The sequence below is a fragment of the Lemur catta genome, chromosome 6 (genome assembly GCF_020740605.2).
Source record: "Lemur catta isolate mLemCat1 chromosome 6, mLemCat1.pri, whole genome shotgun sequence".
Classification (NCBI taxonomy): Eukaryota; Metazoa; Chordata; class Mammalia; order Primates; family Lemuridae; genus Lemur; species Lemur catta.
Genome location: NC_059133.1, coordinates 82,893,155 through 82,921,075, shown reverse-complemented (window position 1 = coordinate 82,921,075; position 27,921 = coordinate 82,893,155). Strand labels below are relative to the sequence as shown.

The 27,921-nt window shown below is 37.2% G+C and overlaps 1 protein-coding gene across 2 annotated transcripts in view; it reads left to right on the top strand.

The window, feature by feature from the left end:
• PIK3C2G (phosphatidylinositol-4-phosphate 3-kinase catalytic subunit type 2 gamma) overlaps window positions 1-27,454 on the top strand; it is a 336,298-nt gene extending 308,844 nt beyond the window's left edge. For both annotated transcript variants that reach the window (XM_045554248.1, XM_045554249.1), the window contains exons 31-32: window positions 18,538-18,663; window positions 27,021-27,454. In XM_045554248.1, coding sequence (XP_045410204.1) covers window positions 18,538-18,663; window positions 27,021-27,173 — 279 coding nt within the window. In that variant the 3' untranslated portion in view covers window positions 27,174-27,454. The remainder of the gene's footprint in view (window positions 1-18,537; window positions 18,664-27,020) is intronic.
• Window positions 27,455-27,921: the final 467 nt, after the last annotated feature.

Below are 27,921 nucleotides of genomic sequence, written 5' to 3'. Positions count from 1 at the left end.
CTTAAATTAAAATAATAGTTGTTTAAGAAACTCTTACATTAGAAAATGAACATTCAAATAGATATTATTTATGGATACACGCATGTTTATGGATTTTAAGCATCTATATAAACATATATGATAAAACAATATGTTAAGAAATATTAACCAAGGTAACAACTTAGATATGTATATGATATATGATATCCTTGAACATAGTCTTCTTGGAAACCATGTATTTATTCCAGTAATGTTGTCATTGCTCAAAACATTTTAGAGCACGCCTGTTGAAATTGCTTTTGGATCAGGCATATATATAAACCACACAGTAAACTTGGTCACACCTAATTTTTGATCAAAAACAATATTGACCAACTTGGTTACCCATTTCATTCCCCAGATGGATCCCAAAATTACTTTTGACAGTTTTCAAAAAAGCATTTTACACTCAAATGAAGTTGCACTGCCAGTGAGGATATTCAAAATGAGTGTGATGCAGGCATGAAGGGAGGGTAGCGAGTGTGAAAGAGCAAGAATTTAAGACGGAGATCAAGTTATGGATAAATGGCAAATGACCAAACGAATCCTACAAAAAGCGAAAAACCACTTGGGTCCACTAGAGCCTATACATTGTCAATGCTTGCAGAAAGGTATTAATAATGTAGTAATACTACTTTCAGTCTAACTTCCCAATCTACCTGCTGGCACTAAAATCTCTCTATGAGAATTCAGCCCTAGACCTCTTCTCTTTTTCTACCTCTAGCCTCGTGGCTTTAAATATCACTTACATGATTTTTTCTTCCATATCTGCAACTCCATCTTGGAACTCTCCCCTAAAATCCAGAGCTGCATGTACAACTGATTACTCAACAACTCTAGTAGAAATATGATAGGCACCTCAAACTTAATATGCACCAAATCAAACTTCTGGTGACTGTCCCTCTAAACCTGCTTCTTTTGTAATCTTTCTCATCTCAGTAAATAACACTTTCATCCTCCTAGATACTCAGGTTAAAATCCTTAGAGTCATTTTGACTCTTCTTCTTCCACAGGCTACATTCATTTTATCAGCAAATTCTGTCAGTCTGCTTTCAAAATAAACCTAGAATCCCACTGCTCTTCACCTCCACTGCTACCACCATTGGTTAGAGCCACCATCATCTCTTACCTGAATTGCTGGTGTAGCTTCTGAATAGTTCTCCCTGCCCATATTTCTTTATAATCTCTTCCTAACCTAGCAGCTAGAATGTTCCTTTGAGAATAAAAGTCAGATCCTGTTATTCCTCTCTTCATATTCCTTTGAGGAAGGAGCCTCAAATCACTTACAATGACAGCCAAGGTACTTGCTAATGACTTCTGGGACCCTCCCAATCCGGCCCCCTTGACCTCTCCAACATCATCTCCTACTGCAGACTCCCTCCATCACTCCATTCCAACCCCAGTGACTTCCTTGCTGGTCCTTGAATATGGCAGGCATGCTGCTGCCCCAGCACCTTTGTATCTGCTACTCTGTTTATCTTGAATGTTCCTCCCGGCCTCATGGCTCAATATTCTCCACGGCTTAAGCTCACATGTCCTGAATGCCTGTATTTTACTGTCACCTTTTCAACAAAGTCCTCTTTGACTTCCATATGTGAAACTGCAACACCACTCCTCTTTGTTGTCTCTTCCAATTTTTCTTTCCTGCTTTGCTTTCTCTTCTCCTTGCATCACTGCTGTAACCCAAGGTGTATAGAATAGGGCCAAGTACATAGCAGGTGTATAATGACTACTTTGTTAAATGAAGGAATGTAAATTACTTCTCATGTTGGCGGGCGCGGTGGCTCACGCCTGTAATCCTAGCCCTCTGGGAGGCCAAGGTGGGTGGATCGCTTGAGGTTAGGAGTTCCAGACCAGCCTGAGCGAGACCCCGTCTCTACTAAAAATGGAAAGAAATTATCTGGACAACTAAAAATATATACAGAAAAAATTAGCCGGGCATGGTGGCACATGCTTGTAGTCCCAGCTACTCGGGAGGCTGAGGCAGGAGGATCGCTTGAGCCCAGGAGTTTGAGGTTGCTGTGAGCTAGGCTGACGCCATGGCACTCACTCTAGCCCGGGCAACAGAGCAAGACTCTGTCTCAAAAAAAAAAAAAAATTACTTCTCATGTGAACAACTAAGAACTAGGATTTTTCTCACCTTGCAAAAATCATCACAACAAAGTTCTCATGCATTGCATTTTTCACAGCTTCTTTTAAATGACTATTTTATTTCTGTTGTTTATCTGAAAGCAGAAATAATATTGTAATATAAATGACATAAATTCATCTATAAATTTTCAGCATATTTTCTTTGCTCATTTCAAGTTTTAGTTAATTGTTATTTATTTTTTGATACTCTGGTATGTTCACATGCCAAAGTAATCAGACTAAAGAAGTTGTGCCTGATTTTATATTAATATTAAAATGAATTATTATGCCTACAGTTCTGTTATATCTAATTTTAAGTTTCATGAAAAGAATTGTTTATCTTATATTAAATCTGTGAAGCTTTGCTCTAAGAATTACTTTCCTCCTGTGAGATCACAAGCTAAAACAAAATTGCTAAAATTCTTTTCGTTTCAAAGCAGCATAATATGATTTACTCTAGTGAACAGAGACTGGTGAAGTACTGCAGTTATTTAGAAGTTGGGGAAAGATTTTTTTAAAATACTATTTCAGTTTGTATGACAAAGAAACAAAAATTATTTTAGGTTTGAAATGTTTTTCTAAAATCTCTCTAACACTTTCCTATGTATCCCACTTTAAAATGCTCTCTTCCATTGACTTCTGCACTGTCTCTCTGTGAATTTTCTCCTGACCTCATGGATGCTTCCAGTCTGTGTGCTTTCTGGGCTGTTTTCTTCTCGCTGCTTCAGAATATCAGCATTCCGAAAGGATCTAAACATTATCAGTAGGATGAAACTCTCTTTTGACACTGAATCTACCCACACTATCAGAGTCTCTCACACTATAGCAGAATAAAAAGCTATTTTGAATGAAGAGCAAATAATGTCAGGACAACAGGAGACATCTCAAATGTGGTATTATTTAATCTTTTCATAAGACACAAAATGGGAAGAATAGTTTCTATATGAAAATTAACATGAGAGAGAGAAATAGAGTCAACACGACAGTAAGAACTCAAGGCTAAATACACAAACACTAAAATTTTATTACTTTTTATTTTTTTTATTTAAACAATTTTTTACAATTCTAACGTGTATGAGTGTATCGAGGAACCTGTATTTTAAAAATATAGGTTCCTGGGTGCAACTGCCAGCAATTCTGATTCTGTAAGGGTGAATTGGGATATCTGTGTCTGTGTTTACAGTCTTCTAGTCTCGTGGATTCCTCTACTCTTTCATTTCTAGACTTGTTTTCCTCTCTCTTGCTGTAGAATATGAGCATTCCAGAAGGTTCTCTGGTGCAAGAGCTTCACAGACGACACTTTGAGAAATATTTCCAAAGGGGCTAGTTCCTCTAATGTTCCAAAGGGCACTGGACACACAACGTGAGTTCTGTACTTGGCACCTAGTGAATTGTGGTGCCTGTCAGAACAGAACAGAGACAACACTTAGACTTGGTGAAGATAACAAATGAGGGTTGTTTTTTTTTTTAAATCTAGATACTTAAAGACGGTTTGTCTTTGTTACACTGTAGATGCACTTCAATGTAAATAAATGGCAGTAAAGGATGATTTTTAGTAAAGAATGATTTCCTAATAACAATCATCTTATCAATTGTATCTGGCACACATTGCATGAATAAAAATTGTTCCTCCAGAGTTGGCCCCTTATATACTGATCTCACATTTCAAAGAATAAGATGCAAAGCAATGAATAGTGAACAGTCCCCGGCCCATATCTAGATACTCTATTGTGTTTCATGAGTTTTTTTTTTTTTACCAAGGAAACATTGACCCTCAAAGATTATCAGTTATTTCTTAATGAAATAAATCATAAATTGTTCCAAAAACCTATTCTTATTGATCTCTTTCTAACAGCCAACATCCTTTTTGAATTTTTCTATTCCCACGATCCCCATGAAACTTCACTCTCTGTACAATCTCTAAACCTCTTAGCACTATTCCTGAGGTTTCCTTAGCTTTTATAAGTTTAAAATAGATGAGTATGTAGTAGCTTAATAAATGTTGGCTTTACCCTTAGCCCTTAAATGTGAAGATTTTCCAGTATTCAAGGCTTTAACTCTTGAAATTAATTCATTCAGTCTTGAACCTTCAAAGATAATATGAATTACTCCTAAATTTATATCTCTGTTTTTAATCTTTCTCTGAACTCCATTCATATGTTTCCAACTGCCTGATGGGCATTTATACTCTAATATCTTGACATCTTTTTTAAACTCAACAGTTATAAAATGCAGCCCTCTTCTTTCCACTAAAACCAGCTCTCATTCTGAATTACTTAAATATTGTTCCACCATCCTCAAGTAACCCCTGATCAAACTTATCTATAATTTCTAAATTTCAACTCATCCTTTTTCTCATATATAGAAAATCACCAACAAATCCTTTTAGTCTCCCTTTACTTTTATTATTCTCAAAATCCTATTCAACATTTCCTATTAATTCACCTATGGGTTACTTTGATCTGCTGCTATGATATGTCTTTCCTTGTTCTCTTCTTCCTCTAATCTCTCCTGCACAAAACATTCCAAAACTCCATTTTATTATATCAATAAAAAATTTTAATAGTCTCTTTAAATTTTAAATTTCCTACCCTGATACCTAAAGTGCTATACAATCTAGCTATAACCTACCTTTTATATCCCCCCAACACAAAACTTGTATTATATCTAGATGGAGCACTCATTGTTGATTAAACACACATCGATCCTTCTAGCTGACTATGTCATACTTCTGTTTACCTTTGTTTACCTTCTAAATCCGATGTAACCTTCCAGGCTCAGCTCAAATCGTTCATCTTCCCTGAAGCTCCTGGGTCACTCTTGCTCCTGTGGTGACCTTTCTCTCCTTTGGAAACTTATTACACTTACTGTACACACCATCCATTTGATCTCAGCTCTTGCAACATTGATCATATTAGTTCATCCTGCAGTTTCAACTGTACTGAAAATTTACTGAGTATAAAAAACTGTGGAAAATATATTTTATTTGCTTTACAGTGCTTAGTACAATATGATGCCTTGGACACACAATTGTTAAGTAAGTGAATGTTTGCTTAAGTGTACATCACTGTGAAAAATATCCACAATCCCAAGCACTTTAATTTAAACGATATTTATAAATCAATAGCTGTTCTCTGTGAATTCTGCTGTCTATAATACTTGATACTAAACTGAGGATGGTCAAATGTCAAATATTTGATCTTAACATCTGTCTCACTTAAAAATAAAGTGAATTGTTGTTGAAGACTATTTTTCTAAATGTTCAAAAACTCTGAACACTTTCCTGTCCAGATGACATAGCCATTAATGTATAGGTCTCCACATGACCAAAATTTCATTTACTTTCTCTCTGTTCTTTTCTGACAGTCTTGTACCCTAATCTCTGTCCTTTCTCCAAATCTCCCTCAATTCTATATTCTGACTTAAAAAATAGTCTGACCTAAGAGAGAAGAGACAATTTAAAAAAAAATGTTAAAAGACTGATGAACAATATAGACTTATAGAGAACAGCAAGCTGAAATTTTAAATTTTATAAAATTACTTAAAAAGGGCATTTCATTTAGGACTATATTTTTAATATGCAAAAAATTGCAAAGATGGATTAAATAATTAAGTTCCAGGGATCTTTAAAATTTCCTTTCTATCCAATATTTAACATACTCTTTATTAACAGAAAATATTAACGTGTAAATGCTGGGAGTCATGCAGTGTCTGAGTTAAAACTCCAGTCTAACACAGGTCTTCATTTTGACATTAAAATTTTTCTCCTCGTCTCTTTTCTCTTTAGCCTGTTGAGTGGAAGAATCTTCTTTCTCCTACTTTCTGCATTCTGTTTTCCTCCAGGAGAGATTTATGCTACCTAAGAAAATAGTCTACATGCAGTGACCAACAATTTTAGTTGTTTGTCTCTGTAAAAATTTCTTAAGTAAGTATACCTACAGAGAGATGACCTCAAAACAAGTATCACTTCCCATTCAACTCATTGGACCCCTGCAAATGAACAATGTTACCTTCCTTCCTTCTGCCGCATGACTTACACATGAACTATAGATTCTCTGACTTTTCAAGGTTTTCTGTCCTTAGGATTACTTGCTTTTTATGAATATCATGAAAAGTTTCTTTGTCAAAATTCTCATGTTATTCATGTATAATTTCATCTAATTTTTTATCTATTTATTCTTGGAATTCATTAAATTTTTAAGAGGGTTATTCTGAATTCTTTTCCTGTCTTGTATAGATTTTCCTTTCTTTGGGGTACCTTGTTGAAGCTTTGTTAGTTTCTTTTGCAGGTGTCATGGTTTCCTGATTCTTTGTAATCCATGTGTTCTTGCACTAGTGTTTGTGCATTTGTGGAGACAGCCACCTTTTCTCGATTTTACAGGTGTTCTGTGGCAGGGATAGATCTTCACTACTTAGTTTAGCCTATGATTCTATGTGGGCCAGCTGATAATGACTTTGGAAGGTTCTTTAGATGGCTGGGCTTCTACCTTTGTTCTGACTTCATGTGGAACAACTGGCTAGGATCTACTATCTGGCAAAACCACTAACTAAGCTTTACAGCCAGGCTGAGCTGCTAGATGGGCACTACAATTACCTCTGATCTGGCCAGGCCACAGGATGTGTTCCCTGGGCAGAAAGTAACACTATTTCAGTTCAGCAGTTGGACAAGTTTGGAGGAAGCCCCCAAGGTTAAGTGGACTGGGATAAATGAACCAACTGCTTTGCTTAGTAGAAATGCATAGTTGAGATCTTTCTCCTCCCTGGGTAAGGTCTAGGGATGGGCTTTGAGGTTACAGGGAGCATTTATTAAACTCCTGGTGTGGCAGAGCTAGTGCCTACTTGCTCTTGAGATTTGTTCAGGATCTCTGGTGCGACAGAAGCTGGCAAGCCTGCCCTAGTAGCTCAAACAGGGTCGTCTCACAGCAGTTCTCTATATAGACAGGATTATTACCAATTGGTAGTAGAGAGGGGCTTAAGCCAAGGTAGGGCTCTTTTAGGATCATCTGTGGAATGAAGGCTGACAAGCCTGTCCCAGTGGCTCAGATGGGTGAGTCTTCTAGCAGATTTCTGTGCCTTTGGGTTAGTTCCCTGACTATAATAAGAGGGTTTGAAACTGAGACTGAACCCCTTTAGGATCTGCTACTGAATAAGTCTGGCAAACCTGTCCTGGTGGCTCAGATGGATGTGTTTCCTAACAGTTCCCCAAATAATCAGGATAAAGGCTATAGCAGAGAGGATCTGCTGAAGGACAGAGGCCAGTAAGCCTGTCCCAGTGGTTCAGATGGGTGATTCTCCCTCAGGGTCCTTGTTTGAGCAGTACTAATCTGAGACCACAGCTGAAAGGGGCTGGAGCTGAGTTTCAGGGTAACTTTTGGGTCCACTGCTGAGACCAATGCTGGTAGGCAGGGAAGCCTTTCTCCCAAGGCACTAGTGTGTATGATTCCTCCTGAACCCCTTGGCAGATGTTTTTGGTTGCAGGTTCAGGCCAAACAGGGCTGCAGTCAAACTATTTGGGGAATGAGATTGTTTCCAGGTTTGAACCCAGGAACATGATCAGCCGGTCTTCCATGTGGGTGCAGATGTGCACTCTCAAAATGACCCTCCTAGGTCTTTGGCTCCACGAGTGTTTCGTAATCCTACCTGAATCTCAAGGCTCCCACAAAGAGGATTTGTCTGTAGACGGGTTAAAGAATTTTTGTTTTTGTGAAGGGATACAAGTCTCCTATTCCACCATCTTGCTAATATCACTTCTCAGTCATTATCCATTCCATCCTTTAAATGAAGCACACAACAAATGGTATCTCAAGTGTTTTTATTGCATTTCGGTACTTTTATTGTACACTATCATTTTTTAAAAAGACCCCTTTCATGATGGCTAGCCTGAGTTTAAAAATTGCAATTTGGCAGACACATAGATGAGAAAATGAATTTTTATTATGTTGTTTTGTTTCTGGCATAGACCTCAGATTTGGATACTTCTATCACATTTTAATCATCATCAGTTGATTTTCTTCTAAAGCTTATATTATCCTATGATTGGAGACATTTAAGTTAAAAAAATGATGGAAAATTCTCATAAATTATTCATTAAAAAGATAATAAATAACCTATTAAATACAATTAAGCTTTGGATTAATCTACAGAAGTTTCCAATGTGTCTGATATTTTTAAACCATGTTTGTATCTTCATCACATTCCAGGAAAAATCTTTATCTAGAAGTACTCTTAATTCTTTGTCTTTCTTTGTAGGGAGTCAATATAGGGTAGGGATTAAGAACATAGGTTTTATAGAAAACCTCCTCAATATACTAAGGACAATAATCCTGGCTTGAGGATTATTTTTAAAGAGTGTTTTAAATATAGTAAATATTCATTATGTGGTAGCTATTATTGTTATTATTATTGTTACTATGAATGCAAAAAAAATCTTCCTCATATACTCATATGAAAATGCTGAAGGGCTGCTGGCATACCCTACAATGTTAGATGGTTTTATCTACTTTGTAAATAGTAAAATTTTTGCTTTGTTTTTGTACGAACATGCTATTGTTACTTATTTACTCTTTTTTCTTTTGGTGTTAATACATTAATCATGTTGCAAAATACTTTTATTTATTGGCCATAAGAACAATAATAGTAGCATTGAAAACCATTTGAAATGCTGTCTGCAATCTGGGGTAAGAAATAAAGGCAGAAAATTAGTATATTTAATTATTCATACACCTAAAACAATACCATTTAGAAGTCAGCATTGTGAACAAAGAATTACTAATATGCATGCATACATTTTAAGTTTTGCAACATAAAATGATAGCCAAACTAAGAATCCCCTATGTTTTACTCTTCAATTGATAAAGAAGTCTCTTTACGAGGGAATTATTAACATAAGAATATCCTAAGGCCTTCATTTCCAATCTTTTTAAGCAGTGGGACCCATTTTCCAACTTAAAGAAAAATGATTTATCAGGTGTCATTAAATTCCTTTTAATATCAGATAATTTAGCTAGGCATGGTGGCACATGCCTGTCATCTCAGCTACTCAGGAAGCTGTGGCAAGAGGATCACTTGAGCCCAGGAGTTCAAGGTCAACTTGGGCAACATAGCAAGACCCCCATCTCAAAAAAATAATAGACTGTTAATTTAAGAAATATAAAATATTTTTTTAAAACTACTATAAATGCAGCAGTGCTTTTAAAATATTAAAATTGTGTGAACAAGAGCATCTACATAAAATCGACAGAATAGTCAACACACATGTATGAGACATATTGACTCCCTCTAGGGAATGTTTGGTGCTAAGGTAGATTCAACCACCTACCCCACCCAGGGGTCACCACAAGATACCTCTCCAATAAATTGTGAATACCTTAGTCAATATCACCACAACAAAGGAATGTACCTATTTCTTTTTGTTTCTTGCTTGTACTCCACAAAAGAGAGGTGAGGTGGGGAGAACTGGTACAGATATGAGAGTGGGCATAGAAATATAGCACAAAAATATAACTGCAGCTCACAATTTCCTATCTATAAGGCCCCCAAGAAATGGTCAGGTCATCCTCAGCTCCTAGAAGGAGATTTAAATAACTTATTGTGCTCATTGACTAGGAGATTTTCAAGGAGTTTAGGTGGTAGAAATCCAGAGAAGGAATGAGGAACATCACAGCAGAACAGACAAGGCCTCGAGGAAGGAGTGCAACAAGCAGAGATCAGGTCTCCAGGTGAAAGTGAGGAGGATGGTGATGTAAAGATGTTACAAATACAAAGGAGTGGCCAGACACAATTGCTCACGCCTGTAATCCTAGCACTCTAGGAGGCTGAGGCCAAAGGATCACTTGAGGTCAGGAGTTCGAGACCAGCCTGAGCAAGAGGAAGACCCCCATCTCTACTAAAAATAGGAAAAAATTGGCCAGGTGTGGTGGTGCACACCTTGCAGTTCCTAGGGAGGCTGAGGCAGGAGGATCACTTGAACCCAGAAGTTTGAGGTTGCTGTGAGCTATGATGATGCCACTGTACTCTAGCTAGGGCAACAGAGCAAGACTCTGTTTCAAAAAAAAAAAAATAGAAAGGGATAAAAAGGGTAATAAGCATGTAATGTTTAATATGATCTCAGAGAGGATAAGGCCAAAAGTTTAAAAGTGGAGCTTTAAAATATTAGACATAACAAGCAGACTTTGACATAATTACTCCTGATCAGCCACCAAGCCTAAATGTGCAGAGGAAAGCCAAATTTATCAGTCATATGCCTTTGGATGGCTAGCTGTTTAGGTCAAACACCTAGGACAAACCATGGAAATGGACAACAAAATTATTCCTTTTGCCTTATGATAAACTTTTTATTGTTTGGTATCACAATAAGAAATATTTTAATAGGTAAAAGAAACCACTTCAATGAAATCTTAGTTTTTATATCACATTTTAAATAATGATTCAACCAATAACAATGAAGTACATTCAAAGAGGCATCACATCATGAATTATACCTCATTTATTCAGTCATTTCATAACTATGTACTTAGTGTCCACTATCTGCCAAGCTCTGTGTTGCAGAGTTGATTGCTGTAAAAGAAATAAACACCGTGAAGGGAAGGAATGGCTCTGAAAGAAAAGAAGAAACTGAAGGGAAGCCCAATTTCAAGAGAGGATTTTAAAATTTTCATTAGAGATTCAGACGCATATCAATAGCTCAGAAGGAAGGACCTGGGTGGGGTTAGAGTAGTAGGGTAGTGAGCAAAGCCCAAAGGAAATCTGTGGTGGAAGGGAGAATATGGAATAATAAGATCTTTCTTTTAGAGAATTTCCAACTTCATGTGGAAGATGAAACACATAAAACTATTTAAAAATAGAAAATGTATAAATATTTTAACAGCAAATCTAGAATATATAGAATTCAGAGTTAGTATGAGCAACAAAAATTAAATTTAGATGACTTCGCATAACCTTCCGAGCATGGTAAAAATATCGTCCAGAATTCTAAAAGAAAAGAGTGGTGCTACTTTAATCCACCATGAACAAGCAAGTCCTCTGAATGACACAAGGAAACGCCTCATTGTTCAGATTGAGGGTCAGACTGAGAACTCTGCAAGCCTTGTGGTTTCTCAAGGCAGTGGCAAGTCTTTGAGAAGGTCTAAAATGCAACCAGAGTAAAAAAAATCCCAAGGTAAGACATTTAGACAAGTAGAGGCTATTTAATCATTTTAAAGTAAAATTTAATTTGCATAAACATAAGGGCAAAGGGTGAAATGAGAAGTATTGATGAGGAGACAGCTAGTGATTTCTTTAATAAATTATTTGAGACCTTTAAGGAACAGGGTATGATGCCAGAAAGAAAAAGAAAAAAACATTGATGATGATAAGACAGCTACATTGGAAGGAGGGGGAGTTTCTCTTAAAGACTTGAGAAATCAATGTCTGCATTTAAAGTTATTAAAGGACAAATAAGCCTGCTGCTCACATCTAATGCACCCCTGACTTAAATTGAAACCTGTGCTGTTTTATCATTCTAAAAATTCCAGAATATTCAAGGACTTTGTCAAGGACATTAACTTGAAAATAGAATCCCAACCCTTGAGTGCTGCTAAAAGCTTGGGGAAAGCTTGTATAAAAATGATTTTTCCTCTTCTGTAATTTGGAATTTATTCTTCAGGCACTGGGGAATCCTTGAATGTTTTGATAAGGGAAGTGATATAATCAAAGCAGTCTTATGGGACAGTTGAATACACCAGTGATATACAGAATGAAGGAAGGAGAGAGGTGGGAAGACTAAAGTTTAAAGAGTAATTAAATTTCAGTTATAAGACGTCAAGAAATAAAGGTCTGTGGTGGCAGGTGAACTGAGGCAAAAAAAGGAGAAGTTTGATCTTGGTGCATAGTTGGATTTGGAAATCAAGGACAAGGGATTCATCAGGGAAAAGTATTAATAGAATTATTTAACAGAATTTTAATTTTTTGGAAAAATCTTCTTTGGAGTGGCAAGGAAGATGTTCTGCTCAGCATGATTTTTTACCTGGTGGGATGACCAAAACTTTAATTCCTGAAGGGTCTGGGCCTTTAGTAATTTTGCCTGGAATGGGTTGTTGTATTAATAGTTGTTTTAGATTGACCTTAATTACAGGTCATGGTAATATAACGAGTTGTCCTAAGTGATCCCCTTGTCTCCAGGCGTACTCTTTCTTACCTCCATTGTGGAGAAGTGGTCCAATTTCCCTTTGGTAGTCTGGATCAATCACCCTAGCCAGAACACTAACTTCCTTTATGGCCTGTTGACTCAGAGGTATGAAGAGCCCAACGTGGCAAGATAGCAGTCTTAACTTCAAGTTCAATGGGATCATTGTTGTGTCTCCTGGTAGAAACAGTTCTCTCTCTAGAACTAAGATCTCTAGTCCATTAGACCACAAGGCTGTGAGAACAGGAAACAAAAATTTGCTAGCGAGTCACTGGGCCCAATAGTGATGGTGCTATTCCCATTTCCACCCCTTGATTCCTGGGCCTGTGAATCCTGGCTGTGGGAGAAACAGCACTATACATATTGGATGCTGATTCAGAGCATAGACAGCCTTCTGAAGAACTTTGTTCCAGCCCAGCAAAGTATTACCACCTAACTAAGTCTTCAAAGGCCATTCCACCGTTTGATAGAAGCCAGCTGCTTCAGGATGGTGGGGAACATGGTAAGAACAGTGAATTCCATGAACATAGGCCCACTGCCATGCTTCTTTGGCTGTGAATTGAGTTACTACATCAGAAGCAGAGTCTGTATGGAATACCATGATGGTAAATAAGGCATTCTGTAAGTCCATGAATGTTAGTTCCAGCAGAAACATTGCACAGGAAAGGCAAATCTGTATTCAGGAATCTATTCCAGTAAGAACAAAACACTGCCCTTTCATGATGGAAGTGATCCAATGTAATCAACCCGCCACCAGGTAACTGCCTGGCCTGGGGAATGATGCTATCTCAGGAACTCAGTGTCAGTCTCTGCTGTTGGCACATTAGGGACTCAACAGTGGCCATAGCCAGGTCAGCCTTGTTGAATGAAAGCCGATATTCCAGAGCCCAGGCAAACCCTCCATCCCTACCACCATGGCCACTTTGTTCATGAACCCATTGGGCGATGACAGGAGTGGCTGGGGAAGGAGGCTGACCAGTATGCACAGAATGGCTCATCCTGTCCACTTGATTATTAAAATCCTCCTCTGCTAAGGTCATCCTTTGATGAGCATTCACAAGAGACAAAAATATTTTCATGTTTTTTGCCCATTTAAAGAGATCTATCCGCATACCTCCTCCCAAATTTCCTTGTGATCAATTTTCTAATCATGCTCTGTCCAAGTCCCTGACCGTCCAGCCAAACCATTGGCCACAGTCCATGAATTAGTACATGCTCTAATTGCACATCTGGCCATTTCTTCTTCCCAAGCAAAGTGAACAAGCAGGTGCACTGCTTGAAGCTTTGCCCACTGGGAGGATTTCATTTCCCTTCACCACTGTCTTTCAGGGATGACCCAGAAAGGGGTTATAGTGCTGCAGCTGTCTACTTTCAGGTAGTGCCAGCATATTGTGCAGAACCACCTGTAAACCAGGCCTCAGTCTTCTCTTTCTCTGTCAGCCAATTCTAGGGTCCATGAGGCTATAGGTGCAGGCCGGAAGAAAGAAGGCAATCCTGCAGCAATGGGAACCATGGGCATTGGGCCACTTCTTCATGTAACTTATTGTACCATCAAGGCCTGTCCAGGCCTGATCATGTTTATATATCACTTTCATTTGATGATGGAATGTTGTTGTGCAAACCCGATTTAATGGTTTGGTGGGTGAGATAATATCCAATTTGTGATGGGCAGCTCAGGGCACGTGGCAACATAGTGTTCCATGGTCAAGTGTTCAGTCTCTACTAAGGCCCAGTAGCAGGCCAAGAGCTGTTTCTCAAAAGGAGAGTAGTTATCCTTGTAAAATGGCAGGGCTTTACTCCAAAATCCTAAGGACCAGTGTTGCAGTTCACCACAGGGACCTGCCAAAGGCTCCAAACAGCATCTTTTCTGCCACTGACACTTCAAGTGCGATTGGATCTGCTGGTTCATATGGCCCATGTGGCAGAGCAGCTTGCAGAGCAGCTTGGACCTATTGCAGAGCCTTCTCTCGTCTGGGGCCCACGCAAAACAAGCAGCTTTTCAGGTGACTCTGTAAATGGGCCAGAGTGACACACCTAAATGAGGAGTACGTTGCCTCCAAAATCCAAATAGGCCCACTAGGCATCGTGCCTCTTTCCTGGTTATAGGAGAGGCCAGATGCAACAACTTATCCTTTATTTTGGAAGGGATATCTCAACATGCTCCACACCACTGGACCCCTATAAGGCCCCTGAATTTTTGTCAGATTTACTTCCCTCCCCCTGCCATGCAAAAGTCTTACCTATAAGTCTAGAGTAGGTGCTGCTTCCTGCTCACTAGACCCTATTAGCATAATGTAATCAGTGTCATGGTCCGGTGTCATACCTTGTGGAAAGGAAAGGTGATCAACATCCCTGTGAACTAAATTGTGATATAGGGCTGGAGAGTTGATACACCCCTGATGAAAGACAATGAAGATGTATTGCCAGCCTTGCCAGCTGAAAGCAAACTGTTTCTGGTGGTCTTTGTTAACAGGTATTGAAAGAAAAAAGTACTTGCCAAATTATAGCTCCAAATCAGATATCAGGAGATGTGCTAATTGGCTCAAGGAATGAAACCACATCTGGTCTGGCAGCTGCAATTGGAGTTACCACTTGGTTAAGCTTATGATAATCTACTATCATTCTCGAAGATCCATCAGTCTTGCCAAATAGGCAAATTGAATGAAAATGTGGTGGGATTCACCGCCCCTGTATCGTCCAAGTCCTTGATAGTTGCACTGATCTTTGAAATCCCTCCAGGAATGTGGTATTGCTTTTGGCTTACTATTTTCCTAGGTAGAGGCAGTTCTAATGACTTCCACTTGATCATTTCCACAATAATGTGCCTTACTGCATGGATCAGAAAACCAGTGTGGGGATTGTGCTAGCTGCTGAGTGCATCTATTCCAGTTATGCATTCCAGCACTGAGAAAATAACCACAGAATGGGTTTGGGAAGCCACCAGGCCCACTGTGAGACAGGTCTGAGCTAAAATCCTATTGCCCACCTGACTTCCACAAGCCTCTACTCTGAGTGGTGGACCACAGTGACATTCTGGGTCTCCTGAAATCAGTGTTAGTTCAGAGCCAGTGTCCAGTAGTCCCCAAAAAGTCTGATTATTCCCTTTTCCCCAGTGCACAGTTACCCTGGTAAAAAAAAAAAAAAAAAAAAAAAAAAAACCATAGGTCTCTTTGGAGAAAGAGTAACAGGATAAATTTTGGGTAGTGTACAAGGGTTCTTTCTCAAGGAGATCCAGCCTTCTCTTCACTGAAGGAGTTCTGGACCTGTAAATTGATTCACGTTTGGGAATTGATTGAGAGGCTGTGATTCTCTGTTTTTATGATTCAGGTTAGACTGTTGTTCACTTGACCTAGAATATTTTTGCTTACAAAGATCAAGTAAGAATTTAGGAGGCTTCCTATCTACTTCACTTCTAGGAACACCATGATCAGCTAGCCTATGCCACCGGTCTGCATGAGTCAGGCCATTCTGATTCCTGCTTGGACGCTCCTGTCCATTATGGTAACCACGTCCACCTTGCCTTTGGTAGTTTTGTGCCACCATTTCTCCCTGCCCTCTGGGGTCCAATTACTCCTGCTGCATTTAGGTTTCCCAACTCAGCAATTCCTATTGTAAGGTCTGGCCTACAGAGAAGAGCAATCACAGAGCTCCTCAAGGATGCTGGGGCTCCCCTCCTAAATTTATTTTTCACACTATTGGTAAAAGATACATCTTCTGAGCACTGCCAGTGTGAGTGAGTAGGTCTTAAGCAACAAATCTACTCTAACATTCTACTCTCCCCAAGCCTTTAAATTCCTTCTTCTACATTAAATGAAGGCAGGTCTGGCATCTCCAACTCACTCACCATGGACCACCTTTTGGTTCATGTGTCAGCCAACCTAACAAATTGTTAGAACACTTTCTAACTACCTGAACTTCAACATTAAATGCAGAATCTCTGCGCAGTGAGCCCATAACAAAAATTTCAAATTATACAACTTTATGTTCCTTCCACCCATTATCCCACACCTTTAGTATCCAGTCCCACTCATTCCTCAGATTTCTGGCTGCGTAAATGAGAAAACTCAATCAGTTCTTTCGTAGTGTAGCACACCTCCTCATGACCGCAGGGTTACTGCTCTCCGAGGGTGCAGGAAAGTGAAGAAGCTGATAGCCATGGGGATGCGAAGGCCATTCCCACTGGAAAAGAAGACTCATCAGAATTTAGTAGCTCCATGTCCCAAACTCCATCAGGGGCTTCCCACACATCCCCATCCCAATTTACAGGATCCCATTCTTTTCCAACCAATGCCTTTACATTAACAGTAGACACCTTGGGAAGCTGGGAGTTCAACTGGTGTTGTCATTCAACCAGGGTCAGGATGAGACTCTGCACTTGCTTTTAAGCAATCTCAGCCCTACCAATACAGGAGATAAGGATCTCCTTTAGGGCACACATAGAAGTTTTAAGTCATTTATGTGGCGCTTGAGCCTTCCCAGACACACCCAGAAATAATGTTTAACCAGAGATCTGGGCATCCCATGACCTGGTTAAGTTGACATATAACATTAGCCATCACACCTGCCAAAAGCCATATAGCTGGTATATTTGGGGGCCCAGATTTGCAGTCAGAAAGTCCATTTCCAGAAACATGATTTGACCACGAAATTGGATCATACACAGATTATAGGCATAACATCCTCAAGACGCACAGCAGAAAAGACACAGAGAAGAAACATTTTTGCCATTTCATTCTTCTCCCAAAAACAGAACAAAACAAAAAACCTCTACTCTCTCAAATATTAGTAGCAGCTTCTTTCTCTGTCACTGAAGATTCCATTATGCCACTGATAGATTTTAGAGCTCCCCCTCCTGGGGGAGGATATCAGATCGGAAATGTATACATTGAGCTCCATCTAAAGCAGCAGTTCTCTTTCTTAGCCTCTTGACATATGGGTGTGTCTACATGAATTTTATCAAATTTGTTTGTAATAATAATAAAAAGACAAAATTCCCTAATGATATAATTTTTACCATGGAAATTAGAACTGAATAAAAGTCCTCTAATAATACATACCATGCTTTCTTGCTTTCCAAATGCTTTTCTGACTACTGAAGAAAGGTAATTAAAGGTAATGGGGTTGGGAGTGGCACAGGATGCTCACCTGTGAATATCACAATATTTAAGAACATTACAATATGTTTGTTGAAAATTACTGATTTGATAGAATGTAGTAGACAAAACAAGCACTTAATTCCTTATTTGACATTTAAATCATCTTCTTTAAATGTAAATTATGCAAACATTTCTCAGTTTATCAAACCAAACATTCAGAGTTTTGGTACCATTTACTCTTCATTTGGTCAAGATCACAAAGAGAGAATCCATTTCTTTCAAGAACGATGGTTTACAAATTTTTGAAACAGTAGACTCGTTCTTCAAATGATATATAAAGAAATGAAAACATCCATAATAGATCTGAAGGAAAGAAGGAAAAGAAGGAGAGAAGTTCTGAAGTCAGATGGGGGACCTCGGGAGGGAGGAGGTTAGGAAGAAGTGGGGGTGGGGTGAGGGTCCAGAGATCCACCCATTTGGCTTTGCTATTCAGCCAGCTTGTTAGGCAACTTTTGGAGCTCCAGAGAACACAATTTAAAAAGGATTAGCCAATATATTATAGTTTAGAGTAATTTAGATAATAAAATTTTATAACCATTTCAAAATCTTGTAAGTGTATCAAAGTTGTAGGTCTAATCAATATTTTAATTAAATTTTGCTTTAAAATGTGATATTATATAACATACATATCATTAAATGTTACATCTCACTTTATGTGTTAAACTGGAATTTTTTGATTTTCAAATGGCGTACAGCATCCCGAGGCATTTAATTCCTGTCTCTGCTTGTGGCTAATATTCATCTCTTGACCATATCTGTCAAAAATGCAAATTTAGCTTTTACTATAAAAAAAAATTAAAGTAAATGATATGTAATGGACTTTTAAATATAGTTCTCTGGGACAACCTTTAATTTAAGATGCACAATTAAACACAATTTTACCCTTTTAATCGGTTGCTTGGGATTATTTTTGAACAGTGATATATTTCTTTTGATTTTCTCTTATTTTCTGATAAACAGAGTGACTGTAATAAATCCTGATCCTGCCTTTGGTCTGGATATTTAGTAGTTATGTATTTGTTTTCTTTGATAGCAACACTCATTAATATTTATAACCATTTTCCTTTGCAGCATCTCCCAGATGGCTCTGCGCCCAGTGCACATGTTGAATTTTATCTTTTACCATATCCCAGTGAAGTTCGTAGGAGGAAAACAAAATCTGTTCCAAAATGTACAGACCCCACTTACAATGAAATTGTAAGTATGATTCATCTCTTGTCCAGTCATTTTGTATTTTTCTTACCATTTTTCAGCTTAACAACCAAATATGGAGAATCTGCAGTAATTGGCAGCTTTATTCCATAAAGGAAGGATATTTCCCAAAATAGTCACAGTATACTGATCACTGTTCTAGATGCTGTGGGCACTGGAAAATACAGATACTGCTTTCAAAGCTCTTACGAACCAATTTTCAAATTGTGGTTCACCTCCAGCAAGAGCACAAGACTTGTTTTGCATACTAACACTCTCCTTGACTTCATCTTATTTTCTCTAACCTTAGTCTCCTATACCTGATTTCCTGTGCATAATTTTAGCATAAGCTACCCTGTGTGTAACAGTAAATCTCAGAAAATCCCTTTTGAAAAACAAAAAATTAAAGACAAAATAAAAATTAAAGTTAATTTATATTATAAGTAGCTCTCTAATTCATTCATAATGACCAATTTGAACATCCAATTCCCCAACTTCTTTCTAAGGCAAACCTCTACATTTATTCTCTTGATTCCATCTTTTGTCATCTCCTCTGTACCTTGCTCAGCTGATTATTTGCTCTTCTTTTCTTAAGGTTGTCTAATGCACTGGATCCTCCACTCAGAAACTCTTAAAAAAACAAAAATAGAAAATTCCTCTACTCAGCCTTTCTAAGCAAATTTTCTTTCCCTACCTATCACTTTCAAACTTTTGCAAAATGAACTCACATAACCTGCTCTCACTTCCTCACTTCGCCTCTCCCTCTTCATCCTTTAATCCTTTGTAATGTGGATTCTGAACTTTATTAATAGTGCTTTATTCAAGTGACATCAATAGACTCCTAATTGCTAAATCCAAAGAGCCCTCAGGGTCTCTTCTCTCCAGCGTTACTGACTACACCCTCTTTCTGGAAACCTCCCTTTTGGTTCTAGAGTTGTTCCTTTTCTTAATTCCCTTCCATTTTCTCTAAACACTGTCTCATTTTCCTTCAGTGCCATTCTTTCTCTTGAAATATTATTGTTTGCTGAAGTTTCATGATGGATGCACCCTCATCTCCTCTTCATATATATACTTTCAAAATTATCTTATGTGTCCACATTTTCATTTATCACCTATATGTAAGTTGCAACTGAATATATTCCTCAGGCCCTGGCTTTTCTCTCAAGCTTTTGATCTGCACTTCTACCTGATTATTGGAAAGCTCCATTTGACTATTTCCAAGGTGCTTTTCAACCAGGCTTTCCTCTTCTGTTCACCATCTCAAGAGATACCTTCTAATGACAGCTCCCTCTTCCTCACTCACGTTTCCAATTCATCACCAAGTTTTGACAGTTCTACTTGTCAGCCGCCTGCCTCTTCAATCTACCATCTCCTTTCTGTTCCATTGCTGCTTTTCTGTTTGAGGTCCTTGTCACATTGTGTATTACAATAGCCTGCTGTTTGCCTCATGTCTTGTGTTCTTTGATTAAATCTTTCACAGTTCTGCCTAAGATGTCTTTCAGAAACTACTCATATTTATTATTCCTCTGCTGAAATTTTTTTGTCAATGGTTTCTCACTGCCTGCTATAGGAAGCCCAAAATCTTAAACATGGTGTTCACAGCCCCTAAAACTTGACTCAGTAATTTTCCAGAGTTGTCTCTTGAAGCAATATTATCCTCATACTCTTCCATTTCTTATTTTATTTTGAGGTAATTATAGAGTCACACACAGTTGTAAGAAATAATACAGAGAGAACTCAAATACCCTCCAACCTCTTTCCCCCAATGATAACATCTAACATAACTATGATATCACAGCCAGAAAATTGACATTGGTACAATCCACTTATCTCACTTAGAATTCACCGGTTTTACATACCCACTTATATGTATGTGTGTGTGTTGGCTCTGTGAAATTTATCACATGTATAGGCTTATGTTGCCACGACCACAGTCAAATACAGGAGAGTACCAGCACAAGGATGACCTGTGCTATCCTGTGATAGCCTCAGACACCTCTCCCCTCCCTAACCCCTGGCAACCACTAATCTTTTCTACATCCCTATAATTTTGTCACTTTAAATATTATGTAATTGGAATTACGCACTTTGTAACATTTTTAGATTTTTTTTTCACTCGCTGTAATTTCTTAGAATCCACCCAAGTAGCTGCATGTAATAATTCTTTGTTCCTTTCCATTAATGAGTACCATTCCATGGTACGGAGGTACCACAGTTTGTTTAACTGTTCACCTACTAAAAGACATCTAAGTTGCTTCCAGCTTGAAGATATAGGGAATAAAAGCTGCCATAAACATTGATGTATAGGTTTTTCTGTGAGCATAATTTGTCCCTAGGGCAAATGTCTGAGAGCATAATTGCTAGAGTATGTGGTAGTTGCATACTTAGTTTTACAGGAAATTGCAAAACTCTTTTTCAGGGAAGCGATGCCATCTTACACTCTCACCAGCAATGTATGAGTGATCCAGTTTCTCTGCATCCTGTCCAGCATTTAATATTGTCATTATTTTTCATTTTAGTTCTTTTAATAGGTATAGAGTAGTATCTCATTTTGGCTTTAATTTGCATCTACCTAATGACTAATGATGGTGAACTTCTTTTCATAGGCTTACTTACCCTCTGTACACCCTCTTTTGTGAAATGTGTCTTTATGTCTTTGACTATTTTCTAATTGGATAGTTTGCATTTTTACTGTTGAGTTTCGAGAGTTATGTATATATTCTGGATACTGGTTCTTTGTCAGATATGTGGTTTGCAAATACTTTTTCCCAGTCTACAGTTTATCTTTTTATCCTCTTCACAGGGTTTTTTAATTTTGATGAGGCCAACTTATAATTTTTCCTTTTATGGATAGTTCATTTGGTGTCAAATCTAAGAACACCTCACCTAGCACTAAGTCCCAAAGATTTTTCTCCTATAGTTTTTCTAAAAGTTTTATAGTTTATAGTTTTCCATTTTATATTTAAGTACATTATCCATTTTGAGTTTAATTTTTAATAAAGTGTGAGGTTTACATCAGTACTTTTTAAAATCCCCCTGTGGATACTAATTACTCCTACACCATTTATTGAAAAGGCAATTCTTTCTCCATCAAATTTTTTTGCACCTTTATCAAAAATCAATCAAGAATATTTGTGTGCTCCATACCCTTTTATTGCCCCATGCTTGCCATATTCTATGGTCACATCAGACAGTTTATCATTTCCTAAATGATTTCTGTGACTGTAGTGATTCACCCCTCTCTGCCCTTCTCTGCCTACTTTGAGGCTGACCTCAAATGTAACCTTGTTAATACTCTCACCTCTGAGATTCTTACACCACACTTAGAATGATTTATTTAGTCCTACACACTTTTTTTTCTAATGTATCATAAACATCTTGAGTATGGAGAAAATGTCTTATCTTTTTTATACTTTGAACAGTTACTTTTAAGATGTGTTATTAAATATTTGAGGTAGTTTTATAAGTGACACTTTGGGAATAAAATGTAAAAAAATATATATACACACACACACACACAAACACACAGATTCTCTAAATTAGTAAGAGAAGATATTTTGACACTTTATTATTTGAATTTTATTATTTGTCATGATGTCAACACCTAGGAATATACATCTCCTAATAATATATCACTTGTTTCTTTTCATACTTTTTGAGTACAAGACCTTCTACCTCACTATCAAGTAGCTTTTCAGACTCCATGCTATATATCAGTATCTTCAATCTAAGGAAACACGTAATAACAAAAAGCCACCAACAATTCAGGAGACTTTAAATAAACTTTTGTGTTTTATTTATCTTAAGCTTTCTGTACTATAAAAACAGTAGTAGAGACACATGCATGAAGATTATTTGATAATGCTTACCGTACACATAAATTTTCTGATGTCTTGCAATAATTCTAGGTCCTCACACGTCTATGGCCCACTGATTAGAAATCACTACAATACCCTCTCAATCGATCTATATTTGCAGCATGAACACACACTGTTTGTACTCTAGATACATTTTAAATTGCTTCAAAAACCATGGTCCATGCATAGCCAATTCCAATCTGTACACAATCCAAAGCAGCAGAAATTTGAAGCAATGTATGCACAAATGGCTATTTTTGTAGTAGTCATCAGGACAATAAGAGATCGTTATATAAACAAGTTTGGTAAGGAAGCTGGTTGAATTTAGAGAGTCATAAGGAAAAAAAGCAACAATATTTTAATTTTTCTTCCATTATGCCCCATGTTTGTGTCAATACAACGAGAATATTTATAAGAAATGCAAAAAAAAAAAAACTAATTTTAACTCTGATTTTACTTTCTCTTACCCTCAGTTGTGACATAGGAACCCATGTCTGTGCTAAATCCCTCAATGACTTCGCTGCGTCCTTGGGAATACCTTACTAGATAAGGTGTCCTTACTCATAAGCCCAGTTCTTACCAGACAGCCCAGTGAGCTCTCACATGGTATCTACCTTGTTTTAAACGTCTCGCCCACTTGCACCTCCTCGCTGAGTCCCGTTGCCTCAGCCACTCACCACAGCTGGGATTTCTCAAACTGCCAGAGCCCTGCAATGTTCGGTGAAATGGGAGAGAATGACCCCACTCCCCTCTTTATGTAAATCTCTTAGAGGAATACAAAAGAGATATTACATTGCATACCAATGTCTTACAAAGCCTTTCATGAAAATAGTTCTTTTTATTTTTATTCCCAGCCCTCTCTCTCCTTAATGCCCAGACATGAGAGAGGCTGGGTCAGGGACACGGCCAAGTGACAGAGGCTCCGCCCTTCAGACAGGAAGGCTTTGATAGGAGGCCAAGCTTGTCTATTTGATGCTTCCCAGAGTGAGTCCCAATAGACTTTGTCAGCAGACCCCCTGAAAACCCCTGTCATGCACAAATCCCAGTGAGGGGCATGACTGGGCTTGAGGTGGGGCTGGGGCCAGGGGTAGGAATGCAGGTAGCTGCCACACAGCTTGAGGAAGCAGAGCCGGGATCCTGGCTCCAAAGCCTCTTTCCATGCTACTACACCTGACATCTTCTTAAAAACTATCATTTTTTTAAAATGATTCTTTAGAAATACAGAATTTCTGTTCTATAAGAGAATCACATTGTTATAGTCAATGCATTCTGTACATTGTATTCTTTTCTTAGATATTATCCTGTTATAAAGTATTACATAAAAGGAAAACTAGAAAGGACAGAACAGAAATGTTCTATGTGTTTTATATAACTTAAAATCTCTTGCAGAATATGCAGTGATTATCTAGCACAATACTAAGTATACAGTACAATCAGTAAGCGATAGCTATTGTCATCTGTATCATCATCTCATCTGATGTTCGCAACATAACGAAAATTGCATTTGTAAATAAAGACATTGAGGTCCAGGACTCACATGACTAGATTTCAAGCCCAGAACTGCCTGATTCTCACTTTTGAGCTCTTTTTCATCGTTCTGTTTCCTCAAACCTCTTCCCAGCAGCACTGAAGACACTTCAGTTTCCATCTTATTGTTCTCCCATTGCAATCATGAAAATGCACTTTAGAATGATTTACTAGACCCTTCCCTCAAATAATGCACAGTGAATGCTTATATATAAGTTAATAGATATTAATTACTTTAAATGTTTTCTATTTGATGTAATAATTCCAAATGCACAAATTCAGTATTTGTCAGAAGATAGCGAAGACTTGGTTCATGGCTATAGATGAAAATTATTATAAAGAGAAATTAAAAGAGCTGTTCATTTTTGATTCGGTTTATGTGAAGACAAAATATATACTTAATTATTTGGTGGAAAGATCTCAAAGAATATAATCGTCTGAGCACCTCACTAGCATTACCTATTAATTATTCATTGCACAGTTTAAAAAGAGGGCTTTTTTTTAACAACATTATGGATGCAGTAAAGCAATTAAAATAGATATATATCATCTATGACGTGCCATGATTACATGTTTATAAACCTGTCACTTTTAAGAAAATAACTTTTGCAAAATGAAGCACAAGGAAAAAAATCTAGTAAGTAATATAAATTTTGGAAGTTCAAATGTTTGTATTTTAACCAGGAAAGCAATTAATTCCTAAAGTCGTTTCTTCAGACTTTCATCTTGCTAAATATCTGGGAGACTCCATTCTGTCTGAAAGGGTTTTCTCCAGTCAACTGATGCGCAATATCAAGAAACAACTGTTCCTTTTTGTGTATTTGATGGCTTTTTTACAGCTATAATTTGTCAGTGTCTAATAAGCACCAGGCTTTGTAATAGGGCTTATATTCATTATCTCATTTATTCTTCCCCACAAGGCTAAAAGGTAAGGATTATTATCACCATTATGCAAATGATAAAACATACGGTTGACAACAGAGTCATATAAATATAAATTATTGATATGTTTTTTTTAATTTACAATTTAGAGCTTATTCATACAGTTTACAGAGTCCTTAAGCCAGACTTTTCCAAAGACCTAATACTTAGAGTTGTTCCAATTTTCTACTTCATATACAGTAGCACTTTGAGGATCCCTTTAACTGTTTTCGCTGTAAAATAGGAGAGGAGTTAATCTGCTGAAAGGGTTGTAGGAAGGAAAATGGTGATAGTTCAGACAGTTCAAAATAGCCATTCAGAAAAAAAGAAACAAAGTTTACTCTGAAGTCCTGGAAAGATTTCCAGGCAACACTGGGCGTCCAGTTGTAGTTGAAGAACATGAATTACAGTGGTAGGATTTTGAGATTTTTTTTTTATTATCCCAGGAGAACTCAATAGATGAGATGGAATAATGTGAAATGAGCAATAGCAGACAACTAAAAGACAATCTCCTGTGTGGAATAAGAGGAAGATTCTGGAAGAGGAGGTAGCCAGGAGCAGTCACACAGAGCAGGGTAGACTGGATTAACATTGTGCAGCTCATGTCCCTTGATGGAATTATTATTTACTTGATAAGCGAATCATTTTTCAGAGCAGCTGACACATTGATCTTGAACTGCGTTTCATCGATAAATTAATGGGTTCATAAATGGCAGACCTATGCTGTGCGAAGGACCAGAAACCACATCCACACACACTGAGTAGACCGCACAATGAACTCAGAGGGCTTCCTTCCTTCTTGAGCTGTCTCTTCTGCCTTTTCCCCCCCCTTTTTTTGCACATATTAAGAAAGTTTCTATCTTGTGACTTGGCTGTAAAAAGCAAGCAAGTTTGTAAGAGCATATGAAATTCCTTTTCTAAATGTGTTCTAAGACATTTCCCTGGTAACCATGTCAGATTTCCACTCGGTTCTCACCTCCTTACATGATGGATAACTAATTTCTTCGTCATACTACACCTGTAAGTCTCTTTACCACTGTGGGTCCCCAATTGTGATGCCTGTAACTCACATTCTGGACATTTTAAAACACAGCTGAACAGATCCCTTTTAATAAAAATAGTTACAAGAAAAACAACAAGACAGAAAACTGTATATACAGCATAATTGCAAGTCAGAGTCTCAAAAAGTGATTATATATAGAAAACAAAAAGAACATCAAAATGTTAACTGTAATTATCTCCCAATGGTGAAAATTCAGATTTTTTCCTTGCTTTTCTGTACTTTTTTTTTGTTTCATACATATTTCATTTAATGAACAGATATTTTCATTTAAAAAGTAAGCAATTTTAAATAAATAAAAGTAACCATAGATTGACTTCTTCACAATGTATTGCATTTAAATAGCACAAGGAAATAATAGAAATTGTCTGTCTTTCCTCATTAGCCTTCAACACAGAAAAGTGATGTTCTTCTTTTTGTTTTTATGAATACATAATAGTTGCACATATTTATGGGGTACATATATTTTGATAAAAGCATACAATGTGTAATGATCAAATCAGGGTAATTGAAACATTCATTGCTTGAAGAATTTATCATTTCTTTGTGTTAGGAACATTCCAATTCTACTCTTTTAGTTATTTTAAAATATACAATAAATTATTGTTAACTTATAGAAGGAATAAGATCTAAGAAAAATGGTGTTCTAGCACCAATATTGGGCAGAGAATTCAAGGACAATTAAAGGGTGAAGGGTATTTAAATTTCTCCCTAGAGAGAGTAATTTACAGTCTTACTAAATTTGGAGTGGGCAATTCTTAGTGGAATCAGTAAATTCTAAGATTCTTAGAGAAACGGTCTGTCATTAAACTCCATTATATTAGTGAAACCTTTAGCTTTTCAGAATTAAAGTTAGAAATGAAAGATGCTAACATTAACCTATCCATTCCAGGGTACAAGATATTAGCAATTAAATTTCTTTTATTAAAAGCAATATTCGAAAGAAAGTGTATTTAAGCATGTCTGAATTATATTTTCATTATTCTTTTCCTTTTTAGGTAGTGTATGATGAAGTCACAGAGCTCCAAGGACATGTCTTAATGCTTATTGTGAAGAGCAAAACCGTATTTGTGGGAGCAATTAACATCCAACTCTGTAGTGTCCCACTCAATGAAGAAAAATGGTATCCACTAGGAAACAGTATAATTTGACCACTGCTATGAACGCATGCATTATTCATTAGCTAGTATTTTTTTTTTGTCACTTCTAGGCCTCTTTATCACATAAGCAAGGCATCCTGGTAGTCAAACATAGCATAGGGTATTCAGGACACAAGAAAAAAAAAAAATCAGAATCAGTCTTTTGCAGTTATTTATTTTCTACCTGCGCTTTCATTGTTTTTTAGAATTTATTATCTTCAATAGAATGTTGACTGTGTAAAATTTAGTATGTAAAATAATAAAGGGCATTAATTTTAATGTATCTTTTAAATCAAATATAATGGTCACATTTTGTTTTAATTGTGAGCCTACAGTTTAAAACAATACTTTTAACATATTTTACAAGAAAGATAACCAAATAAACAAATCTCATCAATTAATTCAAGACCTAAGTATATCTGTAACAGATTTTTAAAATATAAATTATATATACATATATACCTGCTCATAATCTTATTTATTGAGGAAATTGGTTAACTCCAGCAGAATGCTATATTATTTTCTATCAGAAAAACAAAATATAAATGCCTCAAATTGTTAAATCCAATTTTTAGAAGAAACTTGTTTGTAACTTTTCACCCTCTTCAACACCAATCCATCCATCATCACTCCATTTCTCCCACCCAGAGGCATGATTTAAACCTCATTATCCCAGAACTCCAAGATATCAAGACTGTCCCTTCTGATCAAAACATCTTATCTTTGCACAGTAAGTATTTTCTTTACTTCTGAACCTACC